At 34.6% G+C, this 16,022-nt stretch overlaps 2 protein-coding genes, 1 long non-coding RNA gene and 1 other non-coding gene across 4 annotated transcripts; 3 read left to right on the top strand and 1 right to left on the bottom strand.

Annotated features, from left to right (window-relative positions):
* Positions 1–466: 466 nt before the first annotated feature.
* LOC110792407 (OVARIAN TUMOR DOMAIN-containing deubiquitinating enzyme 5) lies at positions 467–4,739 on the top strand. Its single transcript, XM_021997210.2, has 3 exons — positions 467–636; positions 1,469–1,583; positions 3,679–4,739. Exons 2-3 carry the CDS (start codon positions 1,480–1,482, stop codon positions 4,547–4,549), a joined length of 975 nt encoding a protein of 324 aa, XP_021852902.1. The 5' UTR covers positions 467–636; positions 1,469–1,479; the 3' UTR covers positions 4,550–4,739.
* Positions 4,740–7,363: 2,624 nt separating this feature from the next.
* On the top strand, positions 7,364–8,468 carry LOC130470222 (uncharacterized). Its single transcript, XR_008930144.1, has 3 exons — positions 7,364–7,664; positions 7,959–8,031; positions 8,111–8,468. It is a non-coding gene; the product is annotated as an uncharacterized lncRNA (long non-coding RNA).
* Positions 8,164–8,231, top strand: LOC130471195 (small nucleolar RNA snoR60). The gene has a single exon (XR_008931856.1). It is a non-coding gene; the product is annotated as a small nucleolar RNA snoR60 (small nucleolar RNA).
* Positions 8,469–12,799: 4,331 nt separating the features above from the next.
* LOC110792409 (uncharacterized) lies at positions 12,800–14,975 on the bottom strand. Its single transcript, XM_021997212.2, has 2 exons — positions 14,522–14,975; positions 12,800–13,103 (listed from the first exon to the last, which is right to left on the bottom strand). Exons 1-2 carry the CDS (start codon positions 14,763–14,765, stop codon positions 12,976–12,978), a joined length of 372 nt encoding a protein of 123 aa, XP_021852904.1. The 5' UTR covers positions 14,766–14,975; the 3' UTR covers positions 12,800–12,975.
* Between the last annotated feature and the right edge of the window lie 1,047 nt (positions 14,976–16,022).

Below are 16,022 nucleotides of genomic sequence, written 5' to 3'. Positions count from 1 at the left end.
TCATGGTTTTTCTAATATTTTAATTATTATTTTTATTCCAATATAGTCCATAAGAAATAAGAGGTAACATAGAAATTTAGTTGTTTTAGACTTCAGGTTAACATGTATTTATAAATTAACATGCATTGATAAGCAACAATAAGAGGTTGGTTAAGATGGTAATGAGAGTTATTCTCCAAACTTGAGGTCGGAGAGTTCTACGTGGCACATAAACATTTTTCGCAACGCCTTTTAATATATTAGTATAGATTGAAAATTGAAAGTAATCTGATTTGTATTTCCTCTGGATGAGTGAGCAAGCATCTATTTATAGAGATTATTTTTCATAAAAGAATCCGGTACCCTGTGACCCGACACGGGATAACCGGGTACACGGGTCGGGTTATGGGCCGGCAAACGGCTACCCGTATTTGCGGGTACCCGGTAATGAACACACTTCTCGCTCTATATAAATTATATAATCTCTGGCCTCCCTCACTCCTTCCCTCGTCTCTTCTGTCAGCCTTCTGCCCGTCGCCGCCGCTGCACCCGTCACCGCCGTCATTCAGGCTAAGCAGCCTCGCACAGACCACCTTATCCAACTCCCGATTCGCTAATCGCCACCGCCAAATTCGCCAATCTCCACCGGACCCACCGGTATATTCTATTTCTACATTATTTTGCATCAAGTGCGATTTTTCTAAAAATCAAATACACAAATTATTAGTTCACAAAATTTTCATATGTTTGATGAGTTTATAAATTTTATTTGAATACGAGTATTTAGGATGAAGTTTTGATTTTTCCCCCTTCCTTTCGAGTTTTAGTGATGTTAATTGCTAGGTTAATTAGGGTGATTTAGAAGAGGATATTACCAAGTTCAGATTAAGAGTAGGTTGTTTTCCAATTTAATTTTTTGCTTAATTTTTCCTTCATTAATAGAGCATTAATAGTATTAATAAGATTGTGTATGCTCACATAATTGTAGTTCGATTAGAGGATGAGAGTGTGGTCATATTGTTGAGCTTGCCATAGTGGTTTGACGTAGTTAAATGAGCTTGAACATGAACAATGTAGTACTGGGCTGATTTACACCCTGTAGACATTTGTTTTGTTTTAGAAAGTTAAAAGCTGAAGCAAACTTCAATGTATTTCACAATGTACCAAAGTGTAACATATTCGAGTACACATCACTCTGCTATACTCGAATATTGAGGGGAGGATTGGAGCCATGGAAGATTTAGCTACGTTGTGAAGTATAAAATATGCATGTGATCTACTGATTATGGTACCTCTTTAGCACAATTTATGAAAACGTAGTGCACTAGTACTAGAGTTTCTTTGCATTATCTAGTACTTCGTATAATTTTTAATCAGTTATGTATTTCTTATCTGTATTCATCTTCTGGTCTTTCTGTATCTTAGTTTTGGCAATGTTGGCACATAGCCACATATATGTTGAGTAACCTAATCATTCATTATGTTGCAGAGGGTCAAAAGATGGAGGATACCCATGAGATAGAGGCTGTGGAGGCTCAAGAGAACCTTGATAATGCACCTGTGAAGAAACAAGAAGCGCGTGATGAAATGCTTTCGAGGCACAGGTAAATTTGTCTCTGTTTCACAAACAGTTCAATATATTGACAGGATGTTACTTGTTTATGTTAATATCCTTTGGGTATTTGAATAGATGCCTATTTTTGTTGACCACCCACGATATTTATGCAGTGGGTATTTCGCTAAGATTGCATAAGTTGGTGAGTATTGTGGTCGAAGTATTGGATGAGTATAGTTTAATTTAACTGATGGTATGTATGATAGGAGGGAAATCTTATTGTATGCGTTTGGAAATGTCCTATAGAACCATTTAGTTGCCTTGTCGTTTTCTAGATACTTGTTATCGAAAGAGAAAAAACCAATATTGTGGACTTGTTATTATTTTCTATGCAGTATGCCAGTACTTTGAATTGCTAAGGCCTATGGGAAATACACTAATAACTTCCGTAATCTTGATAGTGTAACTTTTGTAATTTGCGCATCCTGAATAAGTGGATAGTGGTTTCCCTGGTTGTGGGGGATTAGTGAATCAAGTAACACTGAACAATTTAAACCTTACCTTTGGAAGGAGCTACACGTATAACTATCCAAATCATGTCTTAAGCTATTAAAATTTGTCAGCCATTCTTTGAATTCGCTATGTGTTGATTGGGAGCATCGCAGCTGAAGTATCTGGAGCTTGTATAATTTCATATTTTCTTGAGTTATGCTTCTGAGATATATCTAATGTACAGAACATTTTCTTTAGCTGCTTTTCCCAGATTGTAAACTTCCGGTGAATTTGTACTTTATGGGGATTGTCAATGTATTAACAGTTTTGTTTTATAATCCTGGTGAATTTGCACCTGTAGATTTAGGGGTCATGGCCTCATGATGTTTCTTTTCCAGGAGAACTTTTCTAGGGGCCGTTCTTGGCTAGGCTAACTGTTATAGATTGAAAGAGGTGAGCAGTATAGTATAGTCCTGTGCTCTAATATTGGAGAGTAGACCTACTTTTCTTATCGATTTAACAACCACAGATAATAGTTTTTGGCAAAAACTGTGTTAAGCAATGTCTTTTCTATGAATATTGAGCATGCTTAAGTGTAATTTTCACTCTACTGAAGTCATTGCATTATTTTTGTTGGATATCCCACATTATTCTCTATTTCTGTTGGAAACCTGTTATGTTGCTTACTCTGGATATTCGCTTGCCCCTTTCAGATTATCATTTTTTGTTTGTGGGGAGTATGCACTTGTCTATTCTGTTTAGATTCTTTCACATGCTAATCATTTGTAATCCTTGATTTGGAGAAGATATAGTAGCTTCATGTTTTGCCATCAATGAAAATAAAGTTGCTTGCTAACTGTGAATGCTGGTGAATGTATTGAAGTCTTTGGGGGCTACTTTTGACTTATTTGTTCTAGTTTTATCATAATTTTCTTTCCTTGGACGAGTGTGTGGCACCTACTACTTTGATTGTTGATAGCTACTCTATGCTTGATAACTCATTTTGATGAAAGCCAACCTCTGTCATACGTTAACTTCAGCTGCATAAGGAATGCAACCAACAAAGTACCAAAAAAGTGAAAGTGCAAAACACTCAAAATATAATATAAGATTTTGTTTCTGGTTATTATGTCTAACATGCCCAGTAGATATGGAAACACAGGTTGGTTAAGTCGGATTTGGGTTGGGGAATCTTCAGTTTGGCTAATTTGGTTTCAAGTTGGAAATGGTTCAAACTTTAAAATTCTTTGGATTGTACAAGTCGGTTAAGAGTGTCTTTTCACTTCTGTTGTAAAGTTCCCCAGTTTGATAGTTGAGCTACCCCAAAATTCCACTTCAACAATCTGATCTTGTAGTTGTAGTAACAGTTTCACTTTAATGATTTTTGAGTGTAATCTGTATTTTTTTTTAATTTTTAAATAAGAACTTCCATGGCTCAGACTGTAGAAACAGTTTTACTTCGGTGACCTCAGAATCTCAGATTGTAGAAACAGTTTCACTTCAGTGACCTCAGATTTTTAGGCTTACTTTTGTTACCTGTTTTTCTTTTTCTGGTATGAGCGGACTGAGTTTTCCCACTGTAGCTATGTACCTATAGATGGAGAATGTCATCTCATTGTTTATTATCAAATTCCCACAATTAAAATTTGCAGGAAAGAAATCGCCCAACTACAGAACAAAGAGATTGAGATGAAAAAGGGTGCAGCTAAAGGCAGCAAAGCAGAACAGAAAGCAAAAAAGAAGCAAGTTGAGGAGGAAATAGCGAAACTGTCTGCAAATCTCAGAGAAAAACATGCGCAGGAACTTTCATCACTGGGCTATAATAGCAGTACTAATGCCGATGGAAATGACAAGGGAAACCTTGACACTCTTGTAAAAGCAATCGCTGGAGTATCTGTTGCCAGTAATGCTGATAATCACAAGCCTAGTAAAAGCGTCAAGAGACGTGAGAAAAGAGCTCAGCAAGAAGCTGCAAGGGAGCAGAGAATAAAAGAGGAACAAAGCAACATCACTAGTGATAGAGTTGTTGAGGATGAGTTATTGGAAAAAAAGCTGGACCCACTTGGAATGACCATAAACGAGGTAAAACCCGATGGCCACTGCCTTTATCGAGCTGTTGAAGATCAGCTAGGTCACTTGTCAGGAGGGTCTTCACCATACAATTTCCAGCAGCTTCGAGAAATGGTGGCCAGTTATATGCGTGGTCATACCTCTGAATTTCTGCCCTTTTTCATATCAGAGCATGAGGTTGAAGGAGAGTCAGATGATTCTTTGGGTCAAAGATTTGAAAGCTATTGCAATGAGGTGGAATCAACGGCAGCTTGGGGTGGGCAGTTGGAGCTTGGTGCTTTGACACATTGTTTGAAGAAACACATAATTGTATATTCAGGTTCCTTTCCAGATGTTGAAATGGGTAAAGAATACAATGGTGCTGCTTCATTGAATTCTTGTATCAAGCTATCATACCACAAGCACGCGTTTGGTCTTGGTGAGCACTACAATTCTGTTGTTCCAAATTCATAATAAAGCATTCCTTACTGTAATATTTACTCTGCTTTGATCTATTATTTGGACTCCAAGTGTTAAATGTAGTTTTGTCGCATTCTGTACCCCCACATACGGATACACATTTGAGATTGATTTTCCTGGATTTATGTTATCCTTCACAAATTTTTATACAATAATCGATGCTTGTGGTTTTTCTCCCGTGAAAGCAAGTCTTTGGTCAGACCATCTTGCACACAAACATATTTATTCTCTTGTAAATCTTATGTTCTGTTCACTACATTATAAATTTTGTGGAGAATCGGCTGTTCAGATTGTAATGTTCCTTGATCAGTGATCACGAATCTGATTTCTTAGCCGAGTTTAATCCCATATTTTATAATCAGTCAAAAAGCAGTGCCCATATATTACGTCCCTGTTCTGTTCGACTTATTTTGACTTATTTTAGACAAAATAAGTTCAGATAAGTTCAAAATAAGTTCAGATAAGTTCAGATAATATAAGTTCAGCAAAAATAAGCTTTTTTCCAGACATTTTCACACACAAGTAAATTAATTTCAGACAAAATAAGTTTTTTTCAGATATAATAAGTTCAGTTAAGTTCAGATAATATAAGTTCAGTCAAAATAAGTCCAATAGAACGGAGCCGACATTATAATAAAACAGACACCAGGAATGATATGCGTCATTCCTAGATGAGAAGTTTTTCCGCCAATTTTTTTTTCCTTTTTTTTATTCATTTATTTATTTCAATAATTTTTTATTAATAAGCAGATTTGTTTTTTGTTGATCATATTTACGGAGTAGTTAACAATAAAACAAAAGAAAATAATTGCAATATTAATATTTTAGGAGAGAGAGACTCTCGTAAGAACACTTTACTCCATAAGAACATAGGAGAGTAAGGGCATATTCGTAATTTCATCTGCAGACTACTCTTTCTTCTTCCTCGTTGACATTTTTTCTCTCTAGAGAGAGGGAGAGAGAGAGAGCCTCGTAAGAACACTTTACTCCATAAGAAACACCACTCCTCAAGACTCGATTTTTCTGTTGTTTTCTCCTTTGTGGTGAATTCCAGTTCGTTTGACAGTATTTTTGTTGCGTTTGATGGCTGCTTTTTTCTGGGTTTTACTTCGCCATTTTGCTCGAAGTTTGAGAACTGATCGTCTACTTTTTCTTTGTCCTCTTCTTCATTTCCAGGTAATTTTTATTTCTGCCGTTGTTTCTTCGTTTTGCTTGTATATCATTTCCTTTCCTGGATTTTGCGTTTTTTGGACTCTCTTGCTTTGTTTTCGCCATTGTTGTATCCTTGTTTTTCGCTATTCGCCATTGTTATACCTTCATTTCTTTTTTCTTTTAATTATAATTTTCTTTCGATCTTTTTCCGTGTCTTTTCTGTCTTTTTTCGTTTTTATTTTTGGCCTTCAGTTTACAATATCTGACGCTTCCGATAGTGAGAAGCCTAGTAGCCCTGGCTACATGAGTGCTTCTTCTGTTTAAGGCTTATTGTACTTCCTGGTTAAGCCTAGTAGCCCTGCCTGGTTCCTTATTGTACTTCCTCCCCTTCGTCTCTTTGTCTTCTGACGAAGAGGTTAAGGCTTTTGCCGAGAATAGGACTAAGTCCATCGATATTATGTCTCGCTTTGATCCAGCAATTATCTCTATTTCTTCGGATGAGGAATCTTCTGGGGTAACCCTTCCTCTCCAGACAACAATGGTCCTTCTCAAACCGTCTGACTTGTCACCCTCTTTTCGTTAGACCCTTAGAGAGTTGTGTCATTCTCATCTTGCTAGGGCTGTTAGAGCTAATCCTCCTCCCAACGCTCCTCTATCTTGTATAATAATTTGTCCTGCTTTTATTTCTAAACCTAGAAATTCTATTTCTTGTTGAGCAAAGACATATTTATCCTTCCCAAGGACTATACCATGATTTAGACTTTTCTGAGTTACACCCTTTAAATTTTTTATGTTCAAGGCTTTTGGAGAAGATTATGATATCATTAATATAAACTAAACAACAATGATTGATTTCTCTAAAGAATATTATTTTTCTTCTTTGAAATATTTGAGGGCCTTCTTTAATCCAAATAGCATAACTAGCACTAAAAACTGTTAATGGAATACTATTCACTTCCATTTTAATTTGCCAATATCCACTCTTACAATCCATTTTTGAAAATCAAATTGCTCCTTGTATCCTATTAAATAACACTGTTTAATTAGGAATATAATATCCGTCAAATACATTAATATCGTTAAGCATTTTTATGATTTATTACCATCCTAAAATTTCCTCTTATTTTCTTCTACATGATTTTTAAGTTTTTAACCATTAAATGCAGGACTATTTATGAGGACTTTGCTACTTCATTTATTAGTTTATTTTCAACAAGTCTTTTTATTTGTTCATTGAATTCTGATATGTCTTAATAGTATAAACCATTTGTCTTGCCCTAATGACTTTGTCATGATTCATTAAAACTAAGTTAGCAAAGGATTTATCTATCTCCCAATGTTCCAACGGATTTGTAGAGTATAGTTTTTCGCATAACTTTTTCTATTAAGCGTGATTTACTTTCGGATATTCTCAGCGCTATTTCACGTTTTGTAGGAGTAACCATATCACCACGATGGCTGTGCGTAAACTCCATGCTTTGATGAGTATACGCCTTTAACATTTTTTGATCTGGGATAGAATGACCATTAGTAAATATATAATTTTTCAACTGGGACAAAGTGACCGTTTTTCTTGCGTCAGGCGCACCACGTGTACTTTGTCCACCGTCTAATCTATAACCTTTTAAAAGCAAGGAATGATATTTCACTATTCATCCAATAGTTAAAATACCAATTTGCCCTTATTTTTCTTCACATTTTCGTTACTACCTTTTGCTCTGATATACTATATGAGATTACGCCACGTGCTTTCATCATTTTCCTTTGCTTTCTCTGAGTTCAACCCCCCATCAATTCTGATCTCTCCCTTCCCCCAATCTCTTTCGCCCCCTTCTTCTCCCTCCTGTATCATCGACATTTTCTCTCTCCTTCTACACAGCTTGCAATTTGTGCAAGCTTGACAAGGTTTCTATCTTCACTATTAGTTTTTCCTGCTTCTCTCTGGTATGCTCTTTTGGTATGCTCTTTTCTCTGACTTTTTGAATTAGGGTTTTGTTCTTGCTTTTAATGGTTGAATTTTGTGCATTATGGCTGATTTTAATTGAATTGGCTACTAATTTTGTGTCTCATTGCATGAATTTGTTTAATTTATGAAGGGATCAGATAATTTTAATTGATTTTGTATGTTTTTAGGTGGATTTTGATTAGTTTTGAGAGCTAATTTTGAAAAAAATATTGAATTTCGGTTATGTTATTATTTACTAATCTCATAGTCCGACTCCCTTTTCGTTTGCTGTCATTTTTCTCCCAGGAATGTGGTATGGGATGGAGTTGTGGGTGGATCGAGATTTCTTCCAGTGGTACACTGCAAGTACACTGCATTGGTGCGCAATTTCTTTATTTTCTTTTTAAAAAATATGTATTTTCTTAGTTATATGCTAATTTTGTATTAACTTCTTGTAGATTGCTTTGCTCTTCTTGGCGCTAATGCATCAGGGTTTCCCCTTCAAGACTTCATGGGTGATGATTTTATCAATTTCCCCTCCAAGAATTTATGGGTGATGTAAACTCGAGATCTTGCTCATTTATCAAGTTTTGTTCCTTGTTTTTATCTGAAATCGTTTCTATACTATGAGAGATAATTCGAGAATTATCTCATAAGCAGTGGATATAACAACTTTATAATTATTTCTTAATTTGCTTTATAGACAAAAGTTATGCTTCTATGTTCTCTAAGGTAAATCAATTGTCAAGTATGACACATTACTTAATTCCATAATGTATAGATATTTATGCCTCTACTGATGGTGATAATATTGTGTTTGGCCTTTACTGATGAAAAATAATATATCCTTCTATAATTTGTTATGGTAGAGGGATCTTTATTGATGAAAAAAGATACACATTATTTCCTCCCATCCACATTATTAGTGAGTGCCTTTGAAAATTTTCAGGTAATTACAAGTGAAGATGGTCATGCGCACGCTTTGTGGCAACATATGGGAGTTCCAGTAACCACTTCTTAAACCAAAGACCACTTTAGAAGTAATGTGGATTGGCCAAAGTACGTTATCTTGATCTCAGAAAGTTCGCCTATATATCCTTGCGTTTCTTGGGTGGTATGAAATATGAACATTGACATATTCGATTGACATGAAAACAAGCCATTCTTAACTGTCTATCACGTAGGTCTAGATGGTATAAGAGCAATCTCTATTAGAAAGTTTGATTGTAGATCCTTAAGTTTTTTGGGTGAATAGGGGCTGGGGGATTGGGTGGTCAAAACAAGGCATAATGTCACATAGTTCAGACTGGCATTGTTGCTTTTGCAGCTATGATGGTATACTACTTAACTCACTCGAGGGGAAAGAAAACCCTTCTTGGTATGCTTGTCAATTTAAGTAGTATGTTACTATATTTCTTCAATTTAGGCTATTATTCTGGTTTATACTTTTTTTTCCGATGCAACTGGTTTATACATTCCGTTTTCAAGTTATGGCATCTGTTGACAAAATTCTTGAAAGCCATCTAACGGTTTTTGTATCAAGCTTCAAATATGCAGACTTTTGTTTAGAGATTGGATTCTTAGTCATTATTTTTCTTTTGCCAATATGCCTTTTGTAAGTTTCTTATTTATTGTTTTGAAAAAATCTTGGAGGACTGAGTTATACACAGAAAAAAAGAATATGAATATAACAGCTACAAGGAAGAATGTGATAAAGGCTACAATCATACAAGAATTCGAATTCCAGTTGGACAAGGGGGATAAATTATCGACATTTAAGCAAGGTTTAGGATTTCTAAATAATACGATAATTTTATGTTTTTGAAGTTCATTAAAGATATCTGTGTAAGATAATGTGACTTCCTAAGGAGAGGTAGTTGTATATAGTACAGTAGGAAGTCTAATTACCGAGGATTCAATTACAATAATATTTAAAATGTGTCTTATAATGTTCTCAAAACTATTTACTCAATTTCTGTCGATCTGAAACACCTAAAACATTAAGTCCTGATACACTTAAATACGAACGTAAATAACTGAAGTACAATGGATTTGTTGCCATTGGGTTGTTTCCTTGATTAGAGTAGCTATTTTGAATTTTGAGGAGAAAATTAGATTTGATTTTTTTGTGTGTTTAATTTGTTTGATTGTGCTGTTTTTCAGCTGTGCTAACTCCTTTCTTTTCGTAACATTGTGTTTGCAGCAATGGAGATATACAACTATCAGTCAATTCCTCCACAATGTTCACTCAATGGGGCTTCATGGGCTCATTTCCCATCTCTATTTTTCCGGGTATTCTTTATATCTCGCGTTATTTGTATAAATTTATGAACTTCAGTTAATTTTAATTTGGGTATACAGTATTGTTTTATTAGTTCAAACGTTAATCTCACAAGCTTATATGCAGTATTAGTTTTATAATTGTGTTTATTTTGGTTTTAGAGTTGAAAAAGTAAGATCACTCCTCGGTTCAACATCGATTCTCCAAGGCATCCAAATAAGTTTATCCCCTTCGAAAGAGATTCTATTTAATAATGATAAGGTACACTGACATCTCCTTAATTCTTCCTCGTACAGTGTATTGTTCTTAATAAGGAGCATCACTAGAACAGTCTGATAAGGAACATCATTGTTCAACAACTCAACAAAAGGTACATGATTTGGAAATTATGTTTTTATATCTTGGGGGACTTATTTTGAGGTATTTTGTTGTTTAATTACTTTAAAGCCTCTTACAATAGGAGAGAATGTTTTATGTCCTCACCCAATATATAGGATGATTCACTTCCTGTATATTTTATGGTGCAGGACTTCATAACAAGAAAGATATATTGAATCAATCAAGTCAAGCAAGTTAATGAGGGGTAATTTTCTATCTTAGGTGGCCTTAGATAGCACTAGGTTTCATGAACATTCAATGGTTCTGTACATTTTATTTTAGCTGAACGGTTACGTACATCATTTGAGCCCCGAGACCCTCGCTTTGTATGACTTAGAAATGTGGCACCATGTATATATTATTAAATGTAGTCAATGGTCTGGGTCCTGTTAAAGGTGTTAGCCGAGTTGAGCTCAAGAAAACTCTCCAATATTCAAAACTCATGCTTATAAATTGAACTAAGAGGTGTTGCATTGTTTAAGATATGGATTTATGTATTATTTAGTGTCTCTCTTGTTGCATTATTTAAGCTCCTGGTCGTGTTTCTTATTACGGTAATTAGTTTGAATTGTGTAAATTAGGTTAATTTAATTTGGAGTGATTTTGTTGGTTTGTTCGATTAGGTACATATTGGTATACTCTGTTTGGAATGGTATCTCTGTCCGTCTTTAGTTTAGTGTAATCTGGAAACAGTATCTTTATTTTTGCAAGGGTAAAGTAGTGTGCTTTAACCTTCCTATCCAAACGTCTTTATTGTGGAGGTTTAAGAGGTCTTGGGGTAATATAAGAGTTCATCTGGGATTGAGCTATTTGAGCAAGTAGTTCAGACTTACTTTAGCCTATACATCAGAAGATGGTTATTGGCTCACTGTTCTGTTGTTAAAGGACCGTTTATTGTCATTTGATTATGGTACTCTGTATTTTTGTTTGATGATAGAGTAGATTGATCGAGTGCCGGGCATAATTCTTTGCTCCATCAGTTAATTACTATTGCATCATCTAAGTTCTCCAGGGGGTTGTATTATGTAATCCTTTTCTCTATCTTATTGATTTGCATTGCATCATTTAAACCTTTTCCAAGGGGTTGTAATATGTGTTACAGTGTTTTTCATAATCGAGGTACAAATAAAAATTATAAAGCAATCAAACAAAAATGAAGCTGACCATTGTGTTGTTTTCTTATTTGAACCGAATTTCTTATTGTTAGATTGCTATTGTTTGCTAGCGTCAATGTTTAAACTTTTCTGTTGACAATGTTGTGCATTTATGCATTGACAATGTATAAATGGTTCTGTATTTTCCTGAGAATGCATAGAAAAGTTTAGTTTCTACTGTAAAATGGGACTGATTATGTGAGGTGTGGATTGGTTTTTCATTGGTGGGTTTTTTAGAACTAGGAAAACAAGTTGGATATGGATAAAAAAATCTATACAAGTTAGGAGAGACAAATTATTTGGCAAAAGCTCCATTGTCTCGTAGTATTTGAATTTTCATAGTTGTATCTATGAAATAAGTTATAAATGTGTGTCTTTGATTTGATTTTAACTGGATAATATTAAATTTGTTTTGCAACAGGAACTTTCACAAAGATCATGATCATTGCTGATAAAAAAGCAACAAGCAGGAAAAGTTGAATGTTATTTTGTTGTCAAAATCTTTTCTCTCCGTAATGTTGCGATTTGTTTATGTTGAAATCTGTTTTTCTGTTGTATTTCTCAAGATTTGTTGAATTATTGTATGTATGAGTTATTGATTATTTTTTTTTTTGGTAATAATGATACTTCATATATGTTACGTTTCAAGTTAGGATAAATACGTAGCTTGGTTTGTATGTAATACTCCGTACAACTTTCAAAATGGATATTAAATAAAGAATGTATTCAATTACACTTTTTGATTTCACATGTAGCAAGTGTCTTTTCTTGTGAATACAGATATAGTAACTTTCAAATTGTAATTACTATATTATGACAATAATAATTTCACAATTATTTTTTTGCTAACTTGGGGGACGGCGCGCGTTAGCGCGTCGGCCAACAACTAGTTCTCTACAAATACCCCATTTTTTCCAACAAATTGAGGAAACTCAGAAGCACTAACAGAAGCAAAACTCCATATTTATGCTTATCATTAATTTTCTTGTAAGTTCTCTTGGTCGACCAAATTTATATTTCTTTTATAATATCTTTTTCATAGGATTTTTTCTAGCAACCATAGTCCCTAGACATGTCCTAACATGTGAGAAATTATCTCTTCAATTGTTGGTTCCAACTACTTCTTCCAAACATTTCGCAATTGATAAGTCTCGATCCTGTGACCTTCAAGTCACAAGGAAAGTTTCTCACCAACTCACAAGATAATCTCCAAGTCATAAGTCATAAGATGGATTTCTCACCAACTTATATTGTTAGTTGATACGCAGTATTTGATAATTTTTGACACTATACTATATAGTAGACAAACTTGAATTTTAACTTTGTCAGTCTATGTCTATTTTAACTTTGTTAACTTGTCGACAAACTTAAATTTTTACATAACAATGAATTTAATGTAGCTCAAAACTAAACATTGATGAATCTAATTAGATTACGTACAACATACTTGTATATAATTTAAGCATAGAAATTTGAAAAACATTTAGACAAGCAAGAGAACCCATAAGAGTCAAAGCTCCTCATCAATAACTTCATAAGTTTTCTCCTTCACTTGTTCATACTTCCCCTTCGCCTTGCCGGAAGCCTCATCCACAATTTCAGCTGCCTTGTCAATTTTTATTCCACCATTTGCAAACCCTGAGCAACAAAACTATGTAAGTCTCCTACAATAAGTTGATCATATTACGTTAGATTAAGAACGAGGATAAGGTTGACTATATTTTACACTTAGGAGTACATTATAGTAGATTTCAAATGCATGGGTACAACTAGAAATCGAGGAAACACAAGACGTTCAACGTTGAAAAACCCTATTTTATATCTAAATTATAATTCCTCCGTTCTATTTTAAATGACACAATTATTAGGCATATTTACCAATGCACGATTTCAAACATTAACATCTTTAACTATGGATAAGAAAAAATTATAAAAAATTAATATTTAAAAAATATTTATTAAGACAAATTTAATAAGACCCCATGTGACTTTGTTTTTTTCTTAAATTTAAATCATAAAAGGAAGTCAAATGAAATTGCGTGAATAGTGCTAAAAAAAATCAATTGTGTCAAATTCTCCCTCCGTATTTATTTATACACTTGTCTTTTCCGGTCGTATTAATTTAAGAGATAATTTGTCATTTTTAATAACTTATCAACCCCACCATCTAATTAAATAATAGATCTAATTTACCATATGACCCACCATCCTATTAAACAAATAATTTCATAAACCCACCCCACCTCCCACCCAAAATGACATGGTCCCCACTTGTTTACTTATTCAAATATCTACTTAATTCCACTTGCTTTACTGTTTTATTGCATTCAATTCTTCTCAACAACACCCTGACACGACCAAGTGTATCTCCTAAATAAAAACAGAGGGAGTAAATAAGAACGGAGATGTGCGACAACATATTCAAACTCGTGCATTTTAGCACAGTTTGGTTTTGTGTAAAATATTTTTCTGGAAAACAATTTTCCCCTTTTCAATCAATTTACGTTGTTTAATTAACGAGGGATGAAAAATAAATTTCCATCACCCTTCAAAGTAGAAAATTCTTTTCTATCAACTAAATCGTGTTTTTTAGCTAATTTTTTGTTTTAGCTAATTTTTTGAGAGAACAGGGAAGCTTCACATAAGGCAGGAACGGGCGAGAGTGATGGATAGCTCAGTTGGATAGAGTTTCCATCCCGGTTTCAGGTGATCCTGGGACACTCGTTTCCCATTCTGTTGTTGGTCAACAACCAACAAATTTGAACCACCTTTTTCTATCGAAAAGGAAGGAAACCAATTCTCTTCTTTACTCCCTCTTTCTTCTTCCTTTTCCATTCAATCTTCTCTATCTTCTCAAAAAAGGAAACCTAGTTTTATAAGTATGTGTTTTTTCGATCTAAATAATAATTTTCACTTTTTTACCTTAAACGTTTAAGGCAAAACAAAACGAAACGTGATTAGTTGAATAGTTTTGGTTGTTAAATGGGTTTTTAACATGAAAATTAGGAAAAACAAGTAGATGTAAGATAGATGAGATAGAAAGAGGAGGGAAATACCTACGAGACCAAGAACACCTTGAATCTTATCCTTAGCCCAGTCAGTCCATGTGACAGCAGTCTCATTAGCTTCCTCCAAAGTCTGATGCACCTTCTCCTTAGCATCTTGCTTATTCCCCTTTATCTCACTTGTCGCCGCCTTTCCCCCACCGGATGCTATCGAGTAGTTGCATTCCACCGTCATCGTCCTCACCACTGCCACCGCCAGTACCAACAGAACCACCGTATTACACCACCGAACCATTTTCTCTCCAACACAAAACTAACTAAACTTAGGGAAACAACGTATTTTGTTTGATGGTGACACTATAACGGTTTAAATGTATCGTTTTGGAAATTGGTGTACTATTTGGCCGTCATGATACAATATATGCAAGTGTTAGGGTGAAATACTACTTATCAAATCATCCAAATATGTTTTCTGCGTTGGTTTCACCTTTTCGTGACACGCACCATACATTTTGCCACCTCTTGTTTCGAGGCAATGCATATATTCCTTCACTGCTTTAATCGATAATAAAGGGTGGGAATCAAAATAAATTTAAAAAGGTGTTTGGTTCGGGGATTCTAGGTGTGAGGTATAGATTTAGGATTGTCTGAATTCATTCAATGTGTTTGGTTGGAAATTGTAAGAGTTTAAACTCATACCTCATTTTCCCAAGGTATGAATTCAGGAACCTAGGAGGAGGTGGGTATGATTCATACCTTTACTGCAGGTATCAAACAAAAAGAAAAAATCTCATCCTCAAATCGAACCTAATGCATAATTTTAAGAATCAAGTTCCATACTCATACCACCTTGATATCATTTATGATTCCAATCTCTTACCAATTTATGAACTAAACGCTCCGTAAATGTTACTTCCTCCATTTAGAAATAGTTGCACCACTTTAACTTTCACGTTTGCGAAGCAAACCTTTGACCGTTAATATCTCTAATGATCTATTAGTAAAACTATTTTTTTTGATAATTTTAAAAGTAGACATTGAGACTAATCCAACCAGTTTTTATATGATAGCATTTTTATATATGTGTAAAAAGAGAACGGTTTTTTCATGAAATGCCCCTGAGGTTTGCAATAATGCACCAAATACCCCTGCGCGTTTCAAAATTCATAGAATACCCCTATTTAAACTTAAAGTGCACCAAATGCCCTTGGATTTAACGGCCGTTAGTACTCCGTTAACGTTAATTTACGTTTATGCCCTTATTCACCCAATATTCTACATTTTAACTTTAAAAAAAAAAAAAAAATCTTATTTCTTCTCTCTCCTCTCATCTCCTCTGTTGTTTCTGGCCCTTCTTAAATACTCGTCCCTCTTCTTCTTCTTCATCGTTTTTCTTCTCCCCTCACCCTCCTCTCTCCTCTCAATCTCACATCTCTTTTTCCTGGGTATCAAAATGGTGAACCCAACCACAATTTTTCCTTCTTTAAACCATCTTCATCAAACATCAATTGCTAACTCAAATCCCCAAATAATCGAACCCAAATTTTCTAGT

Source organism: Spinacia oleracea, chromosome 3 (assembly GCF_020520425.1).
Source record: "Spinacia oleracea cultivar Varoflay chromosome 3, BTI_SOV_V1, whole genome shotgun sequence".
Taxonomy (NCBI): Eukaryota; Viridiplantae; Streptophyta; class Magnoliopsida; order Caryophyllales; family Amaranthaceae; genus Spinacia; species Spinacia oleracea.
Note: the sequence above shows the minus strand (reverse complement) of the source record. Positions and strands in the feature narration are given on the sequence as shown.

What these genes read in the sequence shown, in the direction of transcription:
- LOC110792407 (XM_021997210.2), top strand. Translation starts at nt 1,480, where the DNA reads ATGGAGGATACCCATGAGATAGAGGCTGTGGAGGCTCAAGAGAACCTT. An exon ending in GAAATGCTTTCGAGGCACAG is followed by an intron (nt 1,584 to 3,678) that starts GTAAATTTGTCT and finishes TAAAATTTGCAG; the next exon opens with GAAAGAAATCGCCCAACTAC.
- LOC110792409 (XM_021997212.2), bottom strand. Translation starts at nt 14,765, where the DNA reads ATGGTTCGGTGGTGTAATACGGTGGTTCTGTTGGTACTGGCGGTGGCA. An exon ending in AGGTGTTCTTGGTCTCGTAG is followed by an intron (nt 13,104 to 14,521) that starts GTATTTCCCTCC and finishes TTTGTTGCTCAG; the next exon opens with GGTTTGCAAATGGTGGAATA.